Source organism: Pseudopodoces humilis, chromosome 19 (assembly GCF_049639895.1).
Source record: "Pseudopodoces humilis isolate 2021_Gansu_Grassland_sample_001 chromosome 19, ASM4963989v1, whole genome shotgun sequence".
In the NCBI taxonomy this organism is placed as follows: Eukaryota; Metazoa; Chordata; class Aves; order Passeriformes; family Paridae; genus Pseudopodoces; species Pseudopodoces humilis.
The window spans coordinates 3,767,556-3,786,337 of NC_142218.1; the positions used below are offsets into that span (position 1 = coordinate 3,767,556).

The window sequence follows — 18,782 nt, forward strand, 5'->3', positions numbered from 1 at the left end:
AACCCAAGCCTTTCAGAGATTCTGTGCTTATGAGTTTTGTTGCTGTTGCTTGAAAAATGGCCACTGTTTCAATGTATTGTGGGACTGGAATATTCTGTGAGTTTCTCCACCACTCTGTGATGCTGACAAATTTATATTTTGTAAATAAAAATTAATTTCAATTTTTCCTGGGCTACAGAGAGAGGCTGTACTGTGCTGATAGTTGGAGAACACAGGTTTTGGTGGCATTACCATCTTCCAGTGCACCCAAGTTTCTCTTTATCTCCTCCCAGTCTGTCTAGAGGAAGGGCTGGGGACTTTCCTGAGGTTTCCAGATTCTGGATGGCCTGTGCTGGTTGGAGTGACTGACTGACTGATGACCTCAGTGTGGGTGTGCAGAGGGGAAGGCAGAATTCATGGTTACACCTGTTTTCTCTTTCTGTATCTGAAAGCATCAGTTCAGGATTCACACAAAGCTGCTGCTCATGCCACGCTCCTTTTTCTTCCCTTTGTGCATTCTCAGTCTCTGTAACCTGCTGCTGGGAAACAGAATTTAATCAGTGCACTGCTAATAAACTCTGCCTGCTGCTCTCCATGGGGTCAGGGGACACAGGCACAGGGCCCCAGATGGGGAGGGACATCTCCACCCGCTGTGGTGTCTCTACTGACAGCAGCAATTTCTTGCAATTAGGCTCCTGCAGCAGGTACTTAACCCGGGGGCAGCAGCTGATTGTCTGTGTTTAACTTCACTCCTCCACTCCAGCTCTGTGTTCAAACCCCAGTGTCCCTCCATGGCTTCCTTTCCTCTCTGTTCCTCCCCTGATGGAGGGTTACAGAGCTGTGACAATTGTTATTGATAATCTAAACCAACCTTTTCTTTTCTATGCCTCACCTTGAGCGAGAGGATGGCAGAGAACAAAATGAGCTGTGTGACACACAATAAGGAATGAGCAAAACTGGCCTTAAAAGTCAGCTTTTCTGTGAAATTCTGATGGCAGAAAAAGAAGTTTCTGGGCATTGTTTGCTCAACAATGTCTTTTTACCCGGACTGAGAACAAGATTCCACTGAAGGAATTCCACTGAAAGTTTGTTTCATTCAGGCCACACAGAATCATCAAATCATTTAGGTGGGAAAGCCCTTTAAGATCGAGTCTAAGTGTTAGCCCAGCACTGCCAATCCCCAGAGGAAACCATATCCCAAGTGCTCTACGCCTACATGTGTTTTAAATCCCTCCAGGGACTGTGACTCCACAAGTTCCCTGGGCAGCCTGTTCTAACACCTGGCCATCCTTTCTGTGAAGAATTTTTCCTCATATCCAATCTAAACCTCCCCTGGCCCAGCCTGAGGCCGTTCCCTCTCCTCCTGTCGCTGTTCCCTGGGAGCAGAGCCCGACCCCCCCGGCTGTCCCCTCCTGGCAGGGATTGCGCAGAGCCAGAAGGGCCCTCTGAGCCTCCTTTTCTCCAGGCTGAGCCCCTTTCCCAGATCCTTCAGCCCCTCCTCATAGCACTTGAGCTCCAGACCCCTCCAGACCTGCACATCCCAAGGATCCCAGAAAGGTTCCTGGCTGCTGAGTATTTGCTAAAGCCCACCAGAGTAATGAAAGGTAGCAAAGCATCAATGGGTGATGAGGTATTAAAAGCACTGTTCAGTCCTTGACTTTGATGTGAACGTTCAAAATGTAATTAATGGTTCAGCCAGGCTGAAATGAAAATACAGCATTTGCACAGTGAAAATCCCAGAGACTGCAATTTTCCTTGTGTGGGTTCAGGACTCGTTTCAGTAGATCTGTGGCAGCTGTTTCATTGCTTAAGCTTCTTAAGAATTTCCTATTTTTTCCCCCCCAAGCTCTTAGGACACATAGAAAATTTTACTTCAGGGTATACAGTTCACACAGTTATCTGATCTCTTAAGTATTCAAATTGGCCTAGTCTATATCTTGGTTTGGTGGGTATCTTTGTATGGTTGATGCTGAGACACTTATTAGCAGCTTTTATTCCATTTCCCAAGTGCAAAGTTACTACTTCTCAAATATTTTCTTGCATTATTTGGAAGCTATCATTTGAGAATACAGAAATGAAGACATTTGTCCAGTTTCAAATATCAACACTACCAGAGAATTGTACGTGGATTATAAATTTTCCTTATCTCTTGGAAGAAAACATTATGAAAAAGGTGATGTCAGATCCCATGAATAGGTGCTGCAGACCTTTTGAGACTGAATACTCACAGAGCTAACAGGCAGAAGGAATTATACAGAGAGGACAGTAGGACCACTGCCCTTTAAAAACAACAATACAAAATCTCATCCTGGAAAAGGAGGCTTCTGCTGCAGAGGAAATCAGTGTGGCAACAGGAGAACATTTTCAAAATTATATAGCCTCAGTATTCAGAAAAAAAGGAGATTGAGACACAAAAGAAAACTGGAGAGAATATTAAGCTTTCCAGGGCCAGCTTCTATTTGTTTATTTAATTCCAGTTTGGTTTCTTCCTGAAACCTAAAATTTAAGTAGTTTTTACTTACTTATTCTCCCTCTGCTTAAAGATCTCAACAGCCACCAGATGTCAAACACTTACAGCCAGGGACAGCTCAGGACATGGGTATTTGAGAGCTGGCTTAGGACTGCCAGCCTGGGAACAGATGGTTCTTGGGAAAGATGTGGTGTAGTGGGGTCTGCACTATGGGTTTTACCTTCTTGCTTTGTAACCAAACCCCTCTGTGCTTCACGGGCTGGTTCTTCCATCCAGAGATTGTTTCAAGCTCTGTGTGTGTGATGGAGCTTACAGCATTTCCAGCAAAGTTTTGAGCAGGGTTAGAAGCTGGTTGCAAGAAACTTTTAACACTTAGATTTTCGGATAGGAAAGGAAAGGGCAAATTTGGACAGGATAAGAAAGGAAGCTAAAAACTGCAGGAAATCTTCCCTAACCCAGCTTTAGGCAGATGACTTGGTGAGGTGATGATCAGGTTGTTCCTTACTCACAGAACATCTGACATCCATTAACCAAACACCGTCTAATTGCTGATTCACGCCACGAAATTACTGATTTAAAGCCAATAATTGTAATTAAAAAAATAAAATAAAGGCAATATAACATTAACATGGTGGTGAATTGCCATTTTCAGCTGCCTTATTGCATTTCTGTGAAACGTTTTTGCCCCATCTCAGCCACGTTCTGAGCTGGGCTCTGCAGCTGAGGGCTCAGTGCTGTGCAGAGCTCAGCAGGGCAAATATCTGCATTTGCTTTTGCTTTTCTTTCCTTTGGATACATCTCAGAATGAGGCTTGGGATTGCCTTTGCTGTTTCAGAAGCTGAATATTTTCAGAGACCCATTCTTTTGTTGACCTAATTTATCTGTACAATTCATCTGCTGAAACATAAATTTCAGGGATTTATAGAAAATTAATGCTTAGCACCTCATGCTAAGTACATATCTGTATATTCATGCATAAAAAATTCCTAATTTCTAAATTAATCTTTTTTTTTGTTTGACACAGAATAAAAGACTCATTTTTAAGAGGTGTTTTCTGGATGCTGAGGGATTGACATGATTTATAGGGAAACCTAAACCATTTGCTAGCTTTAGACCCCTGGTCTCTTAATATCCACCCCATTTCCAAAGTGTCTGCACATGTGTATATCTATAAAAAGATGTAGAATACTTTCCCATTGCCAGTCCTTAGGGGATTTTTAGAAGTAATACAGAATATGCAGGTTGTTAAAATGTATTTTCTGCTTATGCATGACTAGATTGAAGTCAGGGTGGCTGGTGCATGCTTTACTTTCAAGAATTACTAGAAAGGTTTTTTCTCACTTTAATTATCTCTCAAAGAAGTGTGACTGGTATCCAGGAGTCCTTCCAACTTTTTTGTTCTCATGAAAACATTTTTTGCATACGTTGAAGTCGTGAGAGGCTATGAGAAGTGGGAAGAACTCTGTATTGTGCTATAAATTAAGAAACTTCATGTGAAATTATGTATTTTCTGATTACCTTGTTCAGATTGAGCAAAACAGCAAATACAAGAAGAAATGTCAGATAAACAAACTGACATCTGTAGAATTTTTATGGTCTGACATCTCAAACACTGATTTTGCTCAGTCATCCTTCATTCTTTATATCCACATGTCTAGTGGCACATGCATTTATATTTTATATAAAGGGCAGAGTGTAGTCAGAGCATTTGAGTTAGTCTGTTAAAAATAAATTAAGGAACAGCAGGTGAAAATTATTCCTCCACATGAATATTCAAAGTGTACCTCAGCCAGATACTGCAGAAAGAATAATAAAGAGCAAAGAAACTTTGATGGGACCAAGGCTTGGAGATGATCTGAAATTAAAGTTTTATAGGCACAAGGTTGAGATGACTCAGAAAACCTACTCAGGAGTGGCAGGATCTGTCACCGCATTGCCAGAACATCCAGGAGTTTAACAGATGAGAGGACACTGGGATGTTGAGCCCTTAGTCTTGATTCTTTCACTCTGGGGCTTCAGTGGGAGCAGAGTGAGTTTGGGGGTGCCAGGAGGGTGGAGGGGCCATGGAGCTGAATTCAAAGCTCAGAGACTTGAATTCATTCCTTCCCCAGGGACCATTTCCTGTGTGTTTGCTTCACTTAGGGCTGGACTCACCAAGGTCATTAAACACTGTCAAGAAGGCCGTCAGCCACTATTATAATATTTTTTTTGTAAGAATGAAGAAAGCACAGCTTACCCACCCCTTACCTGATGGAATCCTGTTGCCACTGTTGGGTTCAGTGAGATTTCACAGGAATCAGGAGCACGACCACAGCTCAGGGCATCAGGAGATTTCCAGGAGAAACTCAGGAATCAGAATGCAGCTGTAGATGTTCATTTCCCAGTCATTGTACAGCAAGAACACCCAGGCCTGTGGAGTGTTGGGAAGGAAGCATGATCACGGATGGCTGCCTCGTTTCAATCTCAAACCGTGTTTGTATTTCTCCTCCCGCTCCCCAGACCCCGTGCACGGGCCGCAGAACGTGGAGGTGGTCGACATCCGCTCGCGGCAGCTGACGCTGCAGTGGGAGCCCTTCGGCTACGCCGTGACGCGCTGCCACAGCTACAACCTCACCGTGCACTACCAGTACGTCTTCAACCAGCAGAAATTCGAGGCAGAGGAGCTCATCCAAACTTCCTCCCACTACACCCTGCGAGGGCTCCGGCCCTTCATGACCATCAGGCTGAGGTTGGCCCTCTCCAACCCCGAGGGCAAGATGGAAAGCGAGGAGCTGGTGGTGCAGACCGAGGAGGATGGTGAGTTGTGGTGGGGTGGCTTGGTTGGGTTTGGAAGGAAGACTCATCTTCAAGTTGTAAATAACAGTGTAACCCTCTATTCCACCGGATTGGTGCAGTTTCCCTGGACAGTGTGTCTGTTTTGAGTGTAAGACTTGTAGATTTAAATGTTTTCCATTTCACAGCCATGTTCTTGAAAGGGCAAAGGTCCCTGAAGTGCTTGGGCATTTAACAGTCTGAGCAACTGTTAAAGAGCTGTAGGTTTAATTCAAGTTTGGAACCACCCAGCAGCTTCCTTTATCATATGGGAAAATTCAGTCCTGCTGTTTATTGATTTTTCTTGTGCCTTCAGACAAAAGAAAACATCCCCAAAAAAATGAATAGTTCCTTCCTTTCCAGAGTGTAGCTTTTCTTAATAGTGATCTTCTGGCCATCACATTTTATAGAGATCTCAGAAGCAAAATTAATTGTGGGTATAAAAGAATGGTTGTGGATATAAAAGAACAGTTTTGTAGATGAACTGATGGAAAGCTTCAAAGCATTGTTATCCCACCTGAGCTATTTCAGACCAAGGACTAAATTCCTCTGCCTGGGCTGTAGAAGTTGCTGTCCTAAGCTTCAGCTGAATGTGGCTCCTCCAGCCCCATATGTCACATGGGGAGACATGAAAGGATGGCAGATATTTCAGAAAAATGAGCAGACAGGCATGGAAGTACATTTAGTTTGTTATCTCTCACGGCATTAACATTTTGCTGGAGTAGGTGGATTTTTGAGCTGGCCTTGTAGCTGTGATGAAATATAAATCTTGCATTGTTTCTTTACTAAGCAAATCAATCTTTCCTATTGATAAAGGTGTGCAGCCCCATAGTATCTCCATGCCAAGGTGCAGTCTGGCTTTTTAGGTGGAGAGTTCTGCTCTAGGCTTTTAGGTGGAGAGTTGTGTGGGTGGAGAAGGACAAATTAAATTCCCAGCTGCTTTGCTGTACTGGAATAAAATCATACTGAAATTAGCATCATATTTTCATGGGTTCTGATTTTATTTGTCACATAGTGGTTACATTAGGGTATTGTTATTTGAACCAAAAGTTGAAAGATAAGCCTTTCACATTGATTGTAGCTTGGTAATGGTAGTGCCTTGAGGGATTTTAATTTTTAATTTTATTTATTTTTTTTAACACTCAGCTTTCTGTCTGGTGGCCTTTTGGTGTCTCATGTGTGTGCAGCTGGAGCTGGTGGAGTTTTTAACACAGTTTGTTGGGGCTGTTTTTCCCCTTGCAGTTCCTGGACCTGTTCCCTTGGAATCTATCCAAGGAGGACCTTTTGAGGAGAAGATCTACGTTCAGTGGAAGCCTCCAAATGAGACAAATGGCATCATTACACTCTATGAGGTGAGAAGAACAGATTGTTGTCAAGGAATACGTGCCACAGGGCCCTTTTCATGTGTGTTTAAGCCAATCCTGAGCTCTGAGAGATCTCAGCAGGTGCTAAAAGAAGCCTGATTAAAATAGATAAGAATCTTCAAGATAGTCTGTTGCTACCACTGAAAAATTTCCCAGTTCAAAAAAGTACAAGATTTCCTTCCAATATTTGTAGCAAATTGAGAGCCACAGATTTCCCTGCGTCTCAGGTGCCCTGTTTCCTTCTGCAGCTGCTCCAAGGTCTGTTTTCATTCTCTTTCTTCTTGAGGTAAAACACTGCTAGGTTTTATACCTACACACTGTAATGATTCCTCTTTCCCTCTCACCAGTCACAGCACTTCCTGGCAATACCAGCAGAGTGGAACCATAATCCCTTACCTCTTTTTGAACATTTCAGTGATAATATTTGTCCATCCCAACAATTTTTCTAATGACGAAAAAAGTGTAGAGCAGGATATGGGATGATCACTGAACCAGCCTGTGCTGGATGAGAAATAAACAATTAAATGTGATTCTAGAGTGTATCAGAGGTGGTGCTTCTTGTGAAGGTAAGGAAGTATTACTTCTGTCATGTGCTCCTGGTGAAACTCTCTATAATGTCATGTACACCCAAATATGTGGAACAGGAATATAAGAGGAGGGAGTCTTTAGGAGATCATGTGAAATGAAATACAGTCCTACAAGAGAAGGTAAAGGCACTCGGATTAAATAGCAGAAGGTGGTGCACTAGTGCTGGTGAGTGTGTGTCAGTTTATGGGTTTGGTATTTATCTCTGTAAGATTAGAGAAAGTAAAAATAATTTTGTTTTTATGGTGACATAAAACCCCTCACAGCGGCTTGTGCAGCATTTTTTGACATAGGGGGACAAATTTTGTGCAAATTCACTTTAGAAAAGCCACAGGTGCAAGAAGCAGCTCTCCCACCAGTGATGAGGTTCTGCCCCTTTCCTGTTCCACCCAGCCTCTCCATTTGGGACAGGATGTCCTGTGATGTGTCTCTCCCAGATGTCCTTACTAGCACTGGCTCTCTCTGTCACAGTCCAAAGGGAAAAATGAAGCTGGTTTAACATCACTGAGATCTTACACTCCAGCAGGAGCAACACATGACACTTTCTCCTGTAACTTTTATGTTGTCATTTGGCTCACAAAGGCCAGACTGAGTTTGATACAACAACACTAAACAGATGAACAGAATTTCCTCCTCTAATTTAGTGTTTCAGCCGGGCTGAAATCCTTGACTAAGTCTGGAGTCATTGTTGGTCACTGTTGAGACACTTATGAGTGCAGGGTGCATATCATCTGTCAGTGCTGAAAGAGAACCAAGCCTCATCATTTCATGGTCTTTGAGGGTGTCTGTGTAAGGAATTAGGCAATAAACCTGGCTGTGTTTTAAAGCAGTTAATCTGAAAAGAATCAGTTATGAGTTCATTTCTTTCTGGCAACACAGGTGACCTATAACAGAATGTATTATAAAATAACCCAAGTCAAATGATGCAAATGATGCAAAAATAACTCCTTTTAATTTTTAAAGAAGCAGTTTCTTACTAAAATATTGCCTTGGGCTTAGCTTGTTGAAAGGACTTCAGCAATCTGAGTAGCTTTTCTGTCTGAGCAGCTGCATGAGGCACTTTAATGCCTGCAGGGTTGTGATGCATCATGACAGTGCCTTTGCCCCTGAAGTCACATCATTGCTCCAGTCTCAGCGGAGACACAAACAAATTTTTCTTTTCTGATAATGACTCTCTGCATATTTGGCAGCTGGAGACAAAGAGAAGTCAAGGTGAATTCAAACTCTTCCTCCTTTTCCTACTCTCCCTCTTCTCCAAAAGGATGAACATCCGAGTGCTAGAAACACCCTGAGAAACAGAGTGACTGGAGGTTGTCATGATGAAAATGTTTCCCATTCCTGTCCCTTCTTCCATATGAAAATTCCTAGAGAACCTTTCCACTGTCCATGGAAGCCTGAGACAAGTACATGAGCTGGAGATAAAAACACAGTAGAGCAGGTGCACAGCCTGCAGATGGCCAGGGCACTCTCAGGGTGGTTTGCTCCCTTTGGAACATGGGGATCCCTGCAGATGGAACCCACACAATTCCTGACACTGTTCCTGGTGTCACTGGGAATTCTGCTCTGTCCTGGGAGATTCAATGATCTTCCAGTGAATTTGCAGCTCTCTGGAAGCTCTGCAATAGTGTTGCTGTTATTAGGGAGAAAGAAAATACAAAGGCCTGTGAGCATTTATTAAAGAAAAAATATCCCTGGAAAATATTTATTATATATTCTCTTTATGAACTTGAGTTTGTGGTGTCAGGTCCTGCATTACACCTGGAGGTAGCTGGCTAAATTCACACATAGGATTGTGAGAATCTCTCAAACCCCTCTGGGCACAAACCCTCCTAATAAAAACAAATAAAACCCCACCTTCTCCTCCTAAGTTATAGGTTCCCTCCCCACCATCATCATCACAATCTGATTAATTCTATCTGGATATTGTATTTTCCCTCTAATTCTGTTTAAAAAAAATGTTATAAGCTTCTAAAATGCTTCAAAATAATCATGCTGTCTATTCTATTTGCATCCACTTGCTTCCCTTTGGGACTGATTTTTTTCTCAGATCCCTAATCATTCCTGCAGCTCCCTGCCAGATGCCCCTATAACCCAAATTGCCATTGCAGTTTTCACATCCACTGCTTGGGTGCCAACTGGGCTGGGATTCAGCAGCACAAGCTTCAGCAAGTTTTTTTTCCAGCCAGAAGCGCTAATTTCATAATGACTGAATACTTCTAAAGAGCCTAAACAGAATGGAAGGACCTTAATGAACCTTTTTGACTTCTGGAAGTCTCTTCTGAGATTTTTCCTTTAAAATGCTATTATTGCCTTTTAACAAAGCAAGAATTTGTATTTAAAAGTGGTTTAAATCCCTCTGCATTCAGTTGCAGAATTAATTGTTTCACTGGGTACAGAAACAGCTGGATTTTTAAACAGAGGGACATTTAGATCCCTTATGATTGCAGTTCTAGATCCTTCTCTAATTGCAGTCTCTTTCTGGGGAGCAGAAACCTCTTGTTCAAGACAACCTGGGAAGCTCTGGGAATTACAAATCAGTTAACCACTTCTGGAAAGATTAGGATATGAGCTGTGTAGAAAGGGAGGATGGAACAGATCATTCTGGGGTGCTGGGGAGCCCAGCAAAGCTCCCAGGTGTGTGGTGAGTCAGGAGGTGTCAGCCTGTCTGTCCATCAGGAAAGCCAGGGAGATGCACAGGCTGCTGTTGGAAGGTTTAAAGCCTCTGACAGGTCCCCAGGTGGCTTCAAGGTGTGTAGGCACCTACAGGAGGCAGGCAGAGCAGTCTGTGCTCAGAAACTCAGCTGACAGCAGAGCTGGGCTTTGCTGGTTCCTTGGTTTGGGTAAAATGCTCCACACAGATGATTCTGTGTGTGGCACTCATGGAAGAGGCACTATTACACTGTTATTGTTCTTATTGTCTCTGGGAGCAGCCTGTCAGTGGCATAATTCAATAATATCTCAGTAATCCTGCCCCACAATCAGTCTCCTGGCACACTGAAGACACCACAACTTGTTGAAATTTTTATTTTACTTTTTTTTTTTAAACCAGTCCTGAAAAGCTGCTGTGCTTTAAAATCCCTGATAATCAAATGCTGCTCGTTGTCCTCACACCATGTGGGAATTAAGCTTCAAAGCCTTTGTGTACAAAGACATGCAACAAAGATTTATTCCTTTTAATTTATTTTTTCCTAAGTGTGTGTGAAGTCAAACTACTGTCAAATAGACTTACACTGTCATTGGGCTACAAGGGCAAGCAATCTAATTTAAGGTCATGGACCAGCTCTGCCACTAAAATTCTCCTGCTTTTAGATGACATGAGGTTGTCTTACATGTATGTTTTGTGCAGACTTGCACCTAGAAAATTTAAGTGAACAAAACTTATTTATATCTGCATTTTGCTGTTCCTTTGGGCTGCTGAGAGCTTTCAGGAGCACTCTGTAAGTGAGGCTGCCTTTTGCCTTTATCAATACATTTTTTGGTGTATTATATTTCTCAGAATTGTCTGTTTTTAGAATATTAAACAGGAAGAAAGAAAAAGAAACCCACCTATCATTGCTGTCTGCAGTACTTGTCACATTGTTTGGGGGAAGGCATTGTCAGGGGTATTGCAATCCTACCAGCATGGAAAGGGAGGATCCCAAATATTCAGCTCCTTGGCTGGAAAAGTGGCTCCCAGACTGCTGAAGTCCTTTCTGTGAGCATCTAGGGGCAATGCTGAAAGAGCAAACTCTCTTTTTTAACATTGTAAGGTGCAGTCCTGTAATCACTTATGTCCTCATCTTTAGGATTGTTAAATCCCTGGTGGTTTGGGGGAAAAAATAAGGATGCATTTGAAGCTTCTAACTAGCTAGTTTTGTCAGTCACTGTTTCTGAAATGCTGTAAATCTCTATTTTGATGCCAGGAATAATAATACAAGGGACTTTCATACACAATTTCAGCTCTTTAATGGGATGCTTGGAGCCTAGTACATCTAATCCCAGCGGATTTGAGTTTAAATTGCACTTCAGAGGCTACAGATCCTCTTAGTTACCATGTAAAATTGCATTCTGCCCTTCTTCATCTCTCCAGTTGCCAATACGCCATTCCTTCTCCATCACCTCACTCCCTTTTGCTCTGCAGGAGAGGTTGTTACACCAAACTGCCTCTTTAGAGCATCTTGCATAAGGTCAATATTTGTGGGATGCATTGCCTGTATTTATAAAAGGATGGAAACAAATTTCTTCCACCCTTGGCCCCTGAAAGTGCATGCCTATTATAACAAAAAGCAGGATTATCTGGTGTGATAGCTATGCAGGGATATGCATCCATTTCTATTCATAGCCCTTTTCTAAGCTGTTCAGGAAACCTGATTTTTTAAAGATAAAATCTTTCCAGCTAAAAGATGTTGCAAAAAAAGGTTTCCCAGGAAAAAGCTGCAAGGATTGGGAACTCAGCTTGGCTTAGTCATTTTTTTCTTTATTTAAAGGGTTTGGGATTTTTTTTTTTTGGTTGTGAGGGGTGAAAAATGGCTCCCACAAGAAGGAAAACAGCGACCACAAAATCTTGCAACCGATTTATATAAAACTCTACCATTGAAATAGTGGAAAGATGACAATTCTTGGAAATTGCCTTCAGTGAGAAGTGGCTTTGAATGTTCCCATGAAAATCAATCACGTTACAGCCTCTCAATTGCAGTCCATGGATGCAGGAGACTCCTGGGATGGAGCTTTCTCACTTGAGCTCTGCTTTGGACCCTGCACAGCTGGGGCTGCGTTTAGCTGAACATTAGTGGAACACCCTGGAGAGCTGTCAAGGGCTCAAAATGCAGGCAGTGATCAGTTAAAGATGGGTCTTGTGTCTTGACTTTGTCACTCACCTGCAGGGACGTTGTTGGGAATTATTCCCTGTCCATCTGCAGCACTAATGCTGTTTACCTCTGATACTGGATTTATAAGATGTATTGTTTGCCCAGAGCCCATGAAAGTCGATTACATCAAGAATAAGGGGTTTTCTGCATCTGTGCTATATTGAATTAGACTTCTTTAATAATCTAAACTAGCAATGGAAGTGTGTGGCCATATATCATCTGTTAAGTCTGAAGCTCTGTCAGCCCTGTTGAAGGCTGTGTCACCCTCTCAGTGACATGTCAGGAAAGCTGTTCCCATCTTCCCAGCTCAATTAGATCTGGAGTTTATGGCTCTTTGCACAGAAGGGCTCTGGAACAGGGCTGGGCTGGCTGAAGAGAAATTGTTTATTTTATGCCTGCTGACTGTAGTATTTACTGAGCACTTGGTGAACAGGTTGGTTAAACGCTGCCAGTGTTCTGGGCTCCACTTAATAAAGATTCAGTCCAGAATATGGGAAATGAACAGTGCTGATTGCGCTGATATATTATCATTTCTTGGCAACTGAGAAGGGTGATAAATCTGAGCATTGCTCGCTCTCTCAGTAGCTTGGGATGCTGTGATAGTCACAGATCCTGTGGCTCTGTTCCTAGAACGAGGCAGGGCTCAGTCAGACAGCTTTCCAGTGAAACTTCAGCATCACAAGCTCACAGGAAATGTCTTTCCCCCCACCCCACAACCAGTGACATCCCACAGAGACCTCCTCCTCCCCACCCCCATGCTGTTTAATCAATTGTAATAAATTAATAGTGTTTATAAGCTCCTGTGTCAGCACCAGGGTGTGTGCCTGAGTGCCTCTCCTGCCACACACAGGCCCTTCTCTGATCCCACAAGGAAAGCGCAATTTGCCCGTGTGCAGTAACACAGAGGGCAACAAATGCAGCTGTTCTGGTGGAACAGGATGGTTTTCCTTCCCCATCATGTCTGGAAACATCAGATGCCATGGCAGGACTGGGGTTGGTTGGGGCTGTGTTGATTTTAGGTGCTGTGGGGAGCAAATGGGAATTAGGCAGGGCTCTGTGTGCCTGGAACAGCCCGGGGTGATGGCTCTGCCTGGCTGCTCCTGCCTCCCCAGCCAAGGAGAGCAGCAGCAGGGAGGATGCTCCAGATGCAGGCTGGGGGTTTACTCAGGGATTACTCCCTGTTGGAAAGAGCCTGCTGTATGGGTGCCTTAGAATTTTAGCTGTTGTATTTTCCATCTCTTTGTAACCCTGCAGTTCTCAGTGTATAACTCTAAACTCCACACACACTGGGAGCTGCTGCTTTCCCAGTTTGGGCAGACACAACAGTTCCTCTCCAGGCCTGGCAGTCAAGGACACCTCACTGCCTCAGGCCCCCAGAGATGGAAACAAAAGGGAGTTGGGGGAGCAAACTTGGGGTAAATGACTTCATTACCTGAAGCTGTAATTGGAATATTAACCCCCAATATGCAAATGAACCAAAGTTATAAAAGTGTGAAACCCTGTGACCCCTGGTCCATTTTGGGTGCAGCCCCTGGGGGGCTCCATCAGTCCTGGATGTACCTGAAGGCCCTTCAATAAATAGAACTGCTTTTGATTCTCTTAACTCTGTCTGGCCTCTGATTTAGGTATCCCCCACAAGGCATCAGTTTTTTATTGCTCCTGTTCCTCTCCACCCTGTCCCAGTTACTTTAACACAGCTTTAACTTAGGAAATGTTTAAATGGTTTCCTAATTAGGGATGCTTTTCTGAATAAGAACCTCAAAGAGCTTTTGAACAAACTTCTTCCAATTATACAGGATTCTTAATTGTGTGTTACTCACTTGCTGTTACTTGCAAGATGTGCTTAACTTGGGAGCATTTCTTAATGATGCTTTTTAAAATCCTATGGTTTCCAGTAGCATCTTAGGGAGAAAATGAGAGGGTTTTTCTGAAAACTCAGATGTCAGGGTTTTTCAAATGTATGACAACCTCCAGGTAAGGAGCATACTTGTGTTATAAATAGAATGAGTCAACTGTTTAAAAAAAAATTGCTTGATCAAGCTTTTCAGAAATAAAAGCATAATGTGGTCCCTTGAGCACAACAATTTCTTTGATTACCTTTTTATTGTTCTTTTGAAGCCAATAGACATGCAGTGATATAAATCCCATGCAAATGAGAAGATATTTGGTTACAACAACACTTTCTTTATTTTTTTTAAAGAGTTGAATTATTTTAGTGTGCATATTGTGCTTTTTCTAAGCTGAACTAAATGATAAGAAATTAAAAGAATTCCAGCTTATTCTTTCTTGTAATGAAGTTCAGTTTTAAAACATCATTTCTTAGATACATTAGCATGTTGTCTTTCTGCCTTCCAATGCTTTGTTTTTCCAGAAAAAAAAATATAATTTCAGTCTATTCTTCTTTCTTCTCTATATTGCTCATTCAGGAGAACATCTGATCCATAATCCCATTTCCTCCATCTCATCTTTTCACGTGGCAGTGTACCTGTGCAGTTAGAGTACTACAAAGCTCTTTAACAACTCCATTTTCACATCTTGCAGTATTTTGTTTATCAAAATGTAGCAGTTAGCTAAGTTGAAAGCAAACTGCAGATGCATGTTTGCACTTCCTTCCTAGATTGTTTGGTTTGTTTTTTTTTTCCTCTGCTTCATCTTCAGTATTGTTTAATTTAGAAAATACATATGACTGAATAATTCAGGTGTGGTGGTGGTTTCATCCTGTTAATGGGTACTTTGTAAAGGGGGAGAAGCCAGTCAAGGTGATCTTTGCACCACCTTCAGCAGTCTGTAGGTGTGGATGCACGGCTCCTTTTGGGAAGTTCACCTTGTTGCTGTCCTTTGTGTTTGTGCCTTAGAGCCACTCTTTATGATCCTGCTCTCCAGTGGACAGGATGGGTTTGGGTTTAGATTTCTGTGCCCTGCTCATTTACCAGTTTGTCACTTTGAGTCCCTGGTCCCCTTTCCCCTTCCCCTTTTTCCCTTCCCTGTTTGTTACCACTTTTCCCTGATCCCACTCTCCCTGCTGTCCTGGTGGTGCAGATGGATTTCAGAGGAATGAAGGCTTTAGCACAGGGAGAACAACTTTTCCTTTTGTTCTCAATTCACTTGCTTTGGTCTGAATTTGGGAAAAGTGGCTTAGGGTGAGCTTGGGTGGGGCTTGGGGCAACCTGGCCTAGTGGAAGGTGGCAGGGGGTTAAACTGGGATGATCTTTAAGGCCCCTTCCAACCCAAACCATTCTGTGGGGCAGACACTTGGAGAATAAATGCAAATGCATAGCTTAAGATTCAAGTGAAGCTAAAACTGATATTTGATGTATAAATGTGGCCAAACCATTCTGTATACACGTGGGCCTTGCTGCTGCTGCTGCTTTCTGCTGTGCAGCAGAGCCAGCAGCTGTGTGTGAGGCTGCTCACACCCCACTCTGTGCTCTGGGGGGCTGTTCCTTGCCCACAGCTTTCCCCACACCCAGTGTATCATGGCAAACCACAGTGGGGGGGTTTAGGCAGAGCTTTCAGCATCAAGGAATAACTGAGGAACAAGATGGAGATTGAATAACTGCCTCAGTGCTGCAGTCCTATCAAAGCAATTTCTATAGTTGTCATTTTCTGCTATTAAGCTGAACAATGAGGCTCTCCAATAAAATCGTATGAAATAACAGCTCATTAAAAGCTCTCCTTAATATATAGCATGCTAATTAATGTCAGTGGGGTGCAAGCTTGAATGGCAGAATAGACTATAATGTTTAGAAAGTAGGTAAAATAAAAGAAGATATTTTATCATTAATGACCTTTTAGTAAACCTAATGAAATCCTTAATGGCCTGAATACATTACTGAGGCACTCCTAACTGCTTTGCTACCTAGTCCATCCTTCCTCCTTTTCTCACAGACATTAAACTTGGCTTTGTTTATAAAAAGCAAAAAGCCATAACATCCCAAGGAAAGATGAACAGGAAGAAAGAGTCTGTGCAAAAGGAGAGTAGAGGAGACTGCTCAGCCCTGCTGCCCCTGGTCCTGGACAAGCCTGGCTGCAGGATCATGTTCTGTCCTGCCTTGGCTGTGCTGCCTGTGTTTGTATTCAGGTTTAATTGCCCCTGTGTTTACGTGGCTCTCAGTAAATAGGCCAGGGAGCAAATGGGTCTCTTTTATTCCCAGGGTCTCCCTAGGTTAACTTCCATATTCATTCCTAATGAATAGCTGTGCTCTGCCTTTTTATACTCCCACCAGCCATGCTGTGCTTGTGCTGTGACTCAATTAAAGGACTTTATTCTGCTGGGCTTTTAGTCTTTCACGTGTTGCCAGCCTTAAATATAACTTGCAAATGCTGATTAACTCTGCCTTAACCTTATCCCAGAAGTAGCACAAGAATGGAGAAATGAGAGGCCTTTGCTTCCTCCCGTTTCCTGGATGAAATTCAGTGGGCTGGGAAAGGATGTAAGTGCAATAATTGACTGGCTTAAAGTGAGTAAATGTTCCCATTCATCTGATCATAAAACACATTCTTCAGTTCTTTATTTTTCCAGCACTGGAGAAGGATCAGGATTGTTCACTAACCTGTTCACCAACTCTTCCCTGTCATTGGAAGATAACTTCCTCCAAATCACTCCCTTTGTGCCGTACTTGATGCAATTAACTTTAGTCTCCTCACCCAAAATGTCTGAAACTCCCTGATAAGATTGAACCTAAGTCCATCCTAAGCTGGAATCTGAAGTCACCTGCAGTAATAATTGTTCCTAAGAAGCACAGGAGACTGGGGAGGCTCAGAGGAGAGGCCCTGGCTTGCTGTGTAATTGTTTCAATCAGCTTCATGGACCCATGGCATGGATTGTCCCCCTGACATCCCTACACACCACAGCACACACTCTGCTGGGTGAGTTAATTCCTTGTTTGGCTCCAAGCACAAAAAGAGTTTCTGGCTTCCCCTCCCATCCCTGTGAAATAAGGAGGAAGGGAGCACAAATCACCTTGAAATCAGAATTTGAGAGTGCAGCAGCACCAGCCAGCCCTGTTTTGTTTTCCCAATCATCCAGTGAGAAGCGTGGTGCTTTAGGAGAAAGAAGCCCTGGCTGTGTAGAGGGGGGCTTGGATGAATGACAAACCAGCAGTGGTGAGGACTGGGTGGTGATCAAAGAGCTGCAGGAGCTCCAGTCTGACAGGAAGGAGAACCCAGCCAATGTCTTGTAAATGTGGAGTCCTCTTGGATGGAGCTCCTCTCTCCTCTCTTCTGGAGCTGGAAAAAAAAAGATGCTGTGAAGACACAGTCCTGAGGCAGTGAAGGATATTCTTTTTCAGACACCTGCAAGGAAGGTCTGGTCATGTCTTGACAGAATTTAATTTCCATTTCCCCCATTTCAGGAATATTTTGATCTTTCAACATTAATGAAAATTCATTCAAAATAAATCCAAAATCAGCTCACCAGTGAAAATTCTAGGAACCCTTTCTTACACCTGAGTCTTGTCCTTGGAAGATTTAACATGTCTGACAGTTTTGTATTTTGCATTGAAAAATTCTCAGTTCAGGGTCACTCTGAATTTCAGGTCTGAAACCCTTATGCTGATGGAAATGATTCATTAAGCCCTGGGCTTTCATGGGTCAGCACTAAAGTTCACAGGAGGAAGCAAGAAACTGTCGTCCTTAGAATCCTTCCACAAGGCCCATATCTTGGAGAGAGGACGCAAGCTAAAAAATATCTAATAATAAAATAAAACAACTTCCCCTTGCTGAAACAGCAAAACCTGTTTCTACCCAGATTAATGTTATCTTTTAGAATGAATGATTTTCCCTAAGGCTCACACCTTTGTGCTTTTCAAGGCTCAGGAATGTTGTTCCCCAAACTGCAGGGCAAGCACAAGTTTTTCCTCCTCCATGAGTCCCTGCCCAGGCCAGGTCCCATGTGAGGATGATGTCCAGCCCTTCCCATGGCTGCAGTCCTGGCAGCAGAGCCATGGCAAGAGCTGGGCTTTATTTGTTCTCTTTTGCACAGGGGCCTTGTGGCTGCCCAAGCATTATTAGTCTGTCTGCTGGAGAGGAGAAATCCAGACACAAGTCATGCATGCAGAGCTCCTGCATGTTACTGTCTAGAATATTTTTCCTTTTAGTGCTTGATAAGTTCCTTTTGCCACTGAGCCGAAAGGTTTTTCTGAGCTATTTAACTTTGTCTCTGTGACAGTGTTGAACTTGCACTAAATTTAAAGAGGAAAAAATGCATATACAGCATTATTAACATGCCATTTTCTTATTCAGGCCACAGACAAATTAGAAATTATTCAGGTTATCCAGACAAAAGCTACATCCTCACCAATCCAACATCCTTATTATGGGTGAACTTTGTGAACTCATTCATGTTGCTGCTGAGCAATCACTGCTGCTTGCTGGCTGCAACTCAGTCCTTTCCCTCACACTCTAATATTTCTCATTTTATTTTATAAAGTCTGGCTTGTAATGCCCCTCATTCCAGAAACATTCTTTCTTCTTTCCAAACCTCTCTGCAGCAGAGAACAGCTTTCCAGCTGGATAAACCATGGCTCCAGCTTTCAGAGGAGTTGCCAGCAAGAGAAGCCTGTGCTGGAGTGACACCGAGGTTGTAGCAACCTTGGTTTGGGCAGGAGTAATGAGGCACAGCCCTGGGCTATGAATTGCAGAGATTTGGGAAGGAGGGGAATTCGTTCTGCTTTGCCTGAGGCAAAGGGCTGCCATGCTGTCAGCTGAGTTTCTTAGACTCTCCTT

General features: G+C 43.0%; 1 protein-coding gene across 7 annotated transcripts in view; it reads left to right on the plus strand.

The window, feature by feature from the left end:
- Positions 1-18,782, plus strand: part of PTPRT (protein tyrosine phosphatase receptor type T) — a 436,478-nt gene that overhangs the window by 279,348 nt on the left and 138,348 nt on the right. For all 7 annotated transcript variants that reach the window (XM_088064391.1, XM_088064395.1, XM_088064397.1 and 4 more), the window contains exons 8-9: positions 4,949-5,245; positions 6,503-6,612. In XM_088064391.1, coding sequence (XP_087920517.1) covers positions 4,949-5,245; positions 6,503-6,612 — 407 coding nt within the window. The remainder of the gene's footprint in view (positions 1-4,948; positions 5,246-6,502; positions 6,613-18,782) is intronic.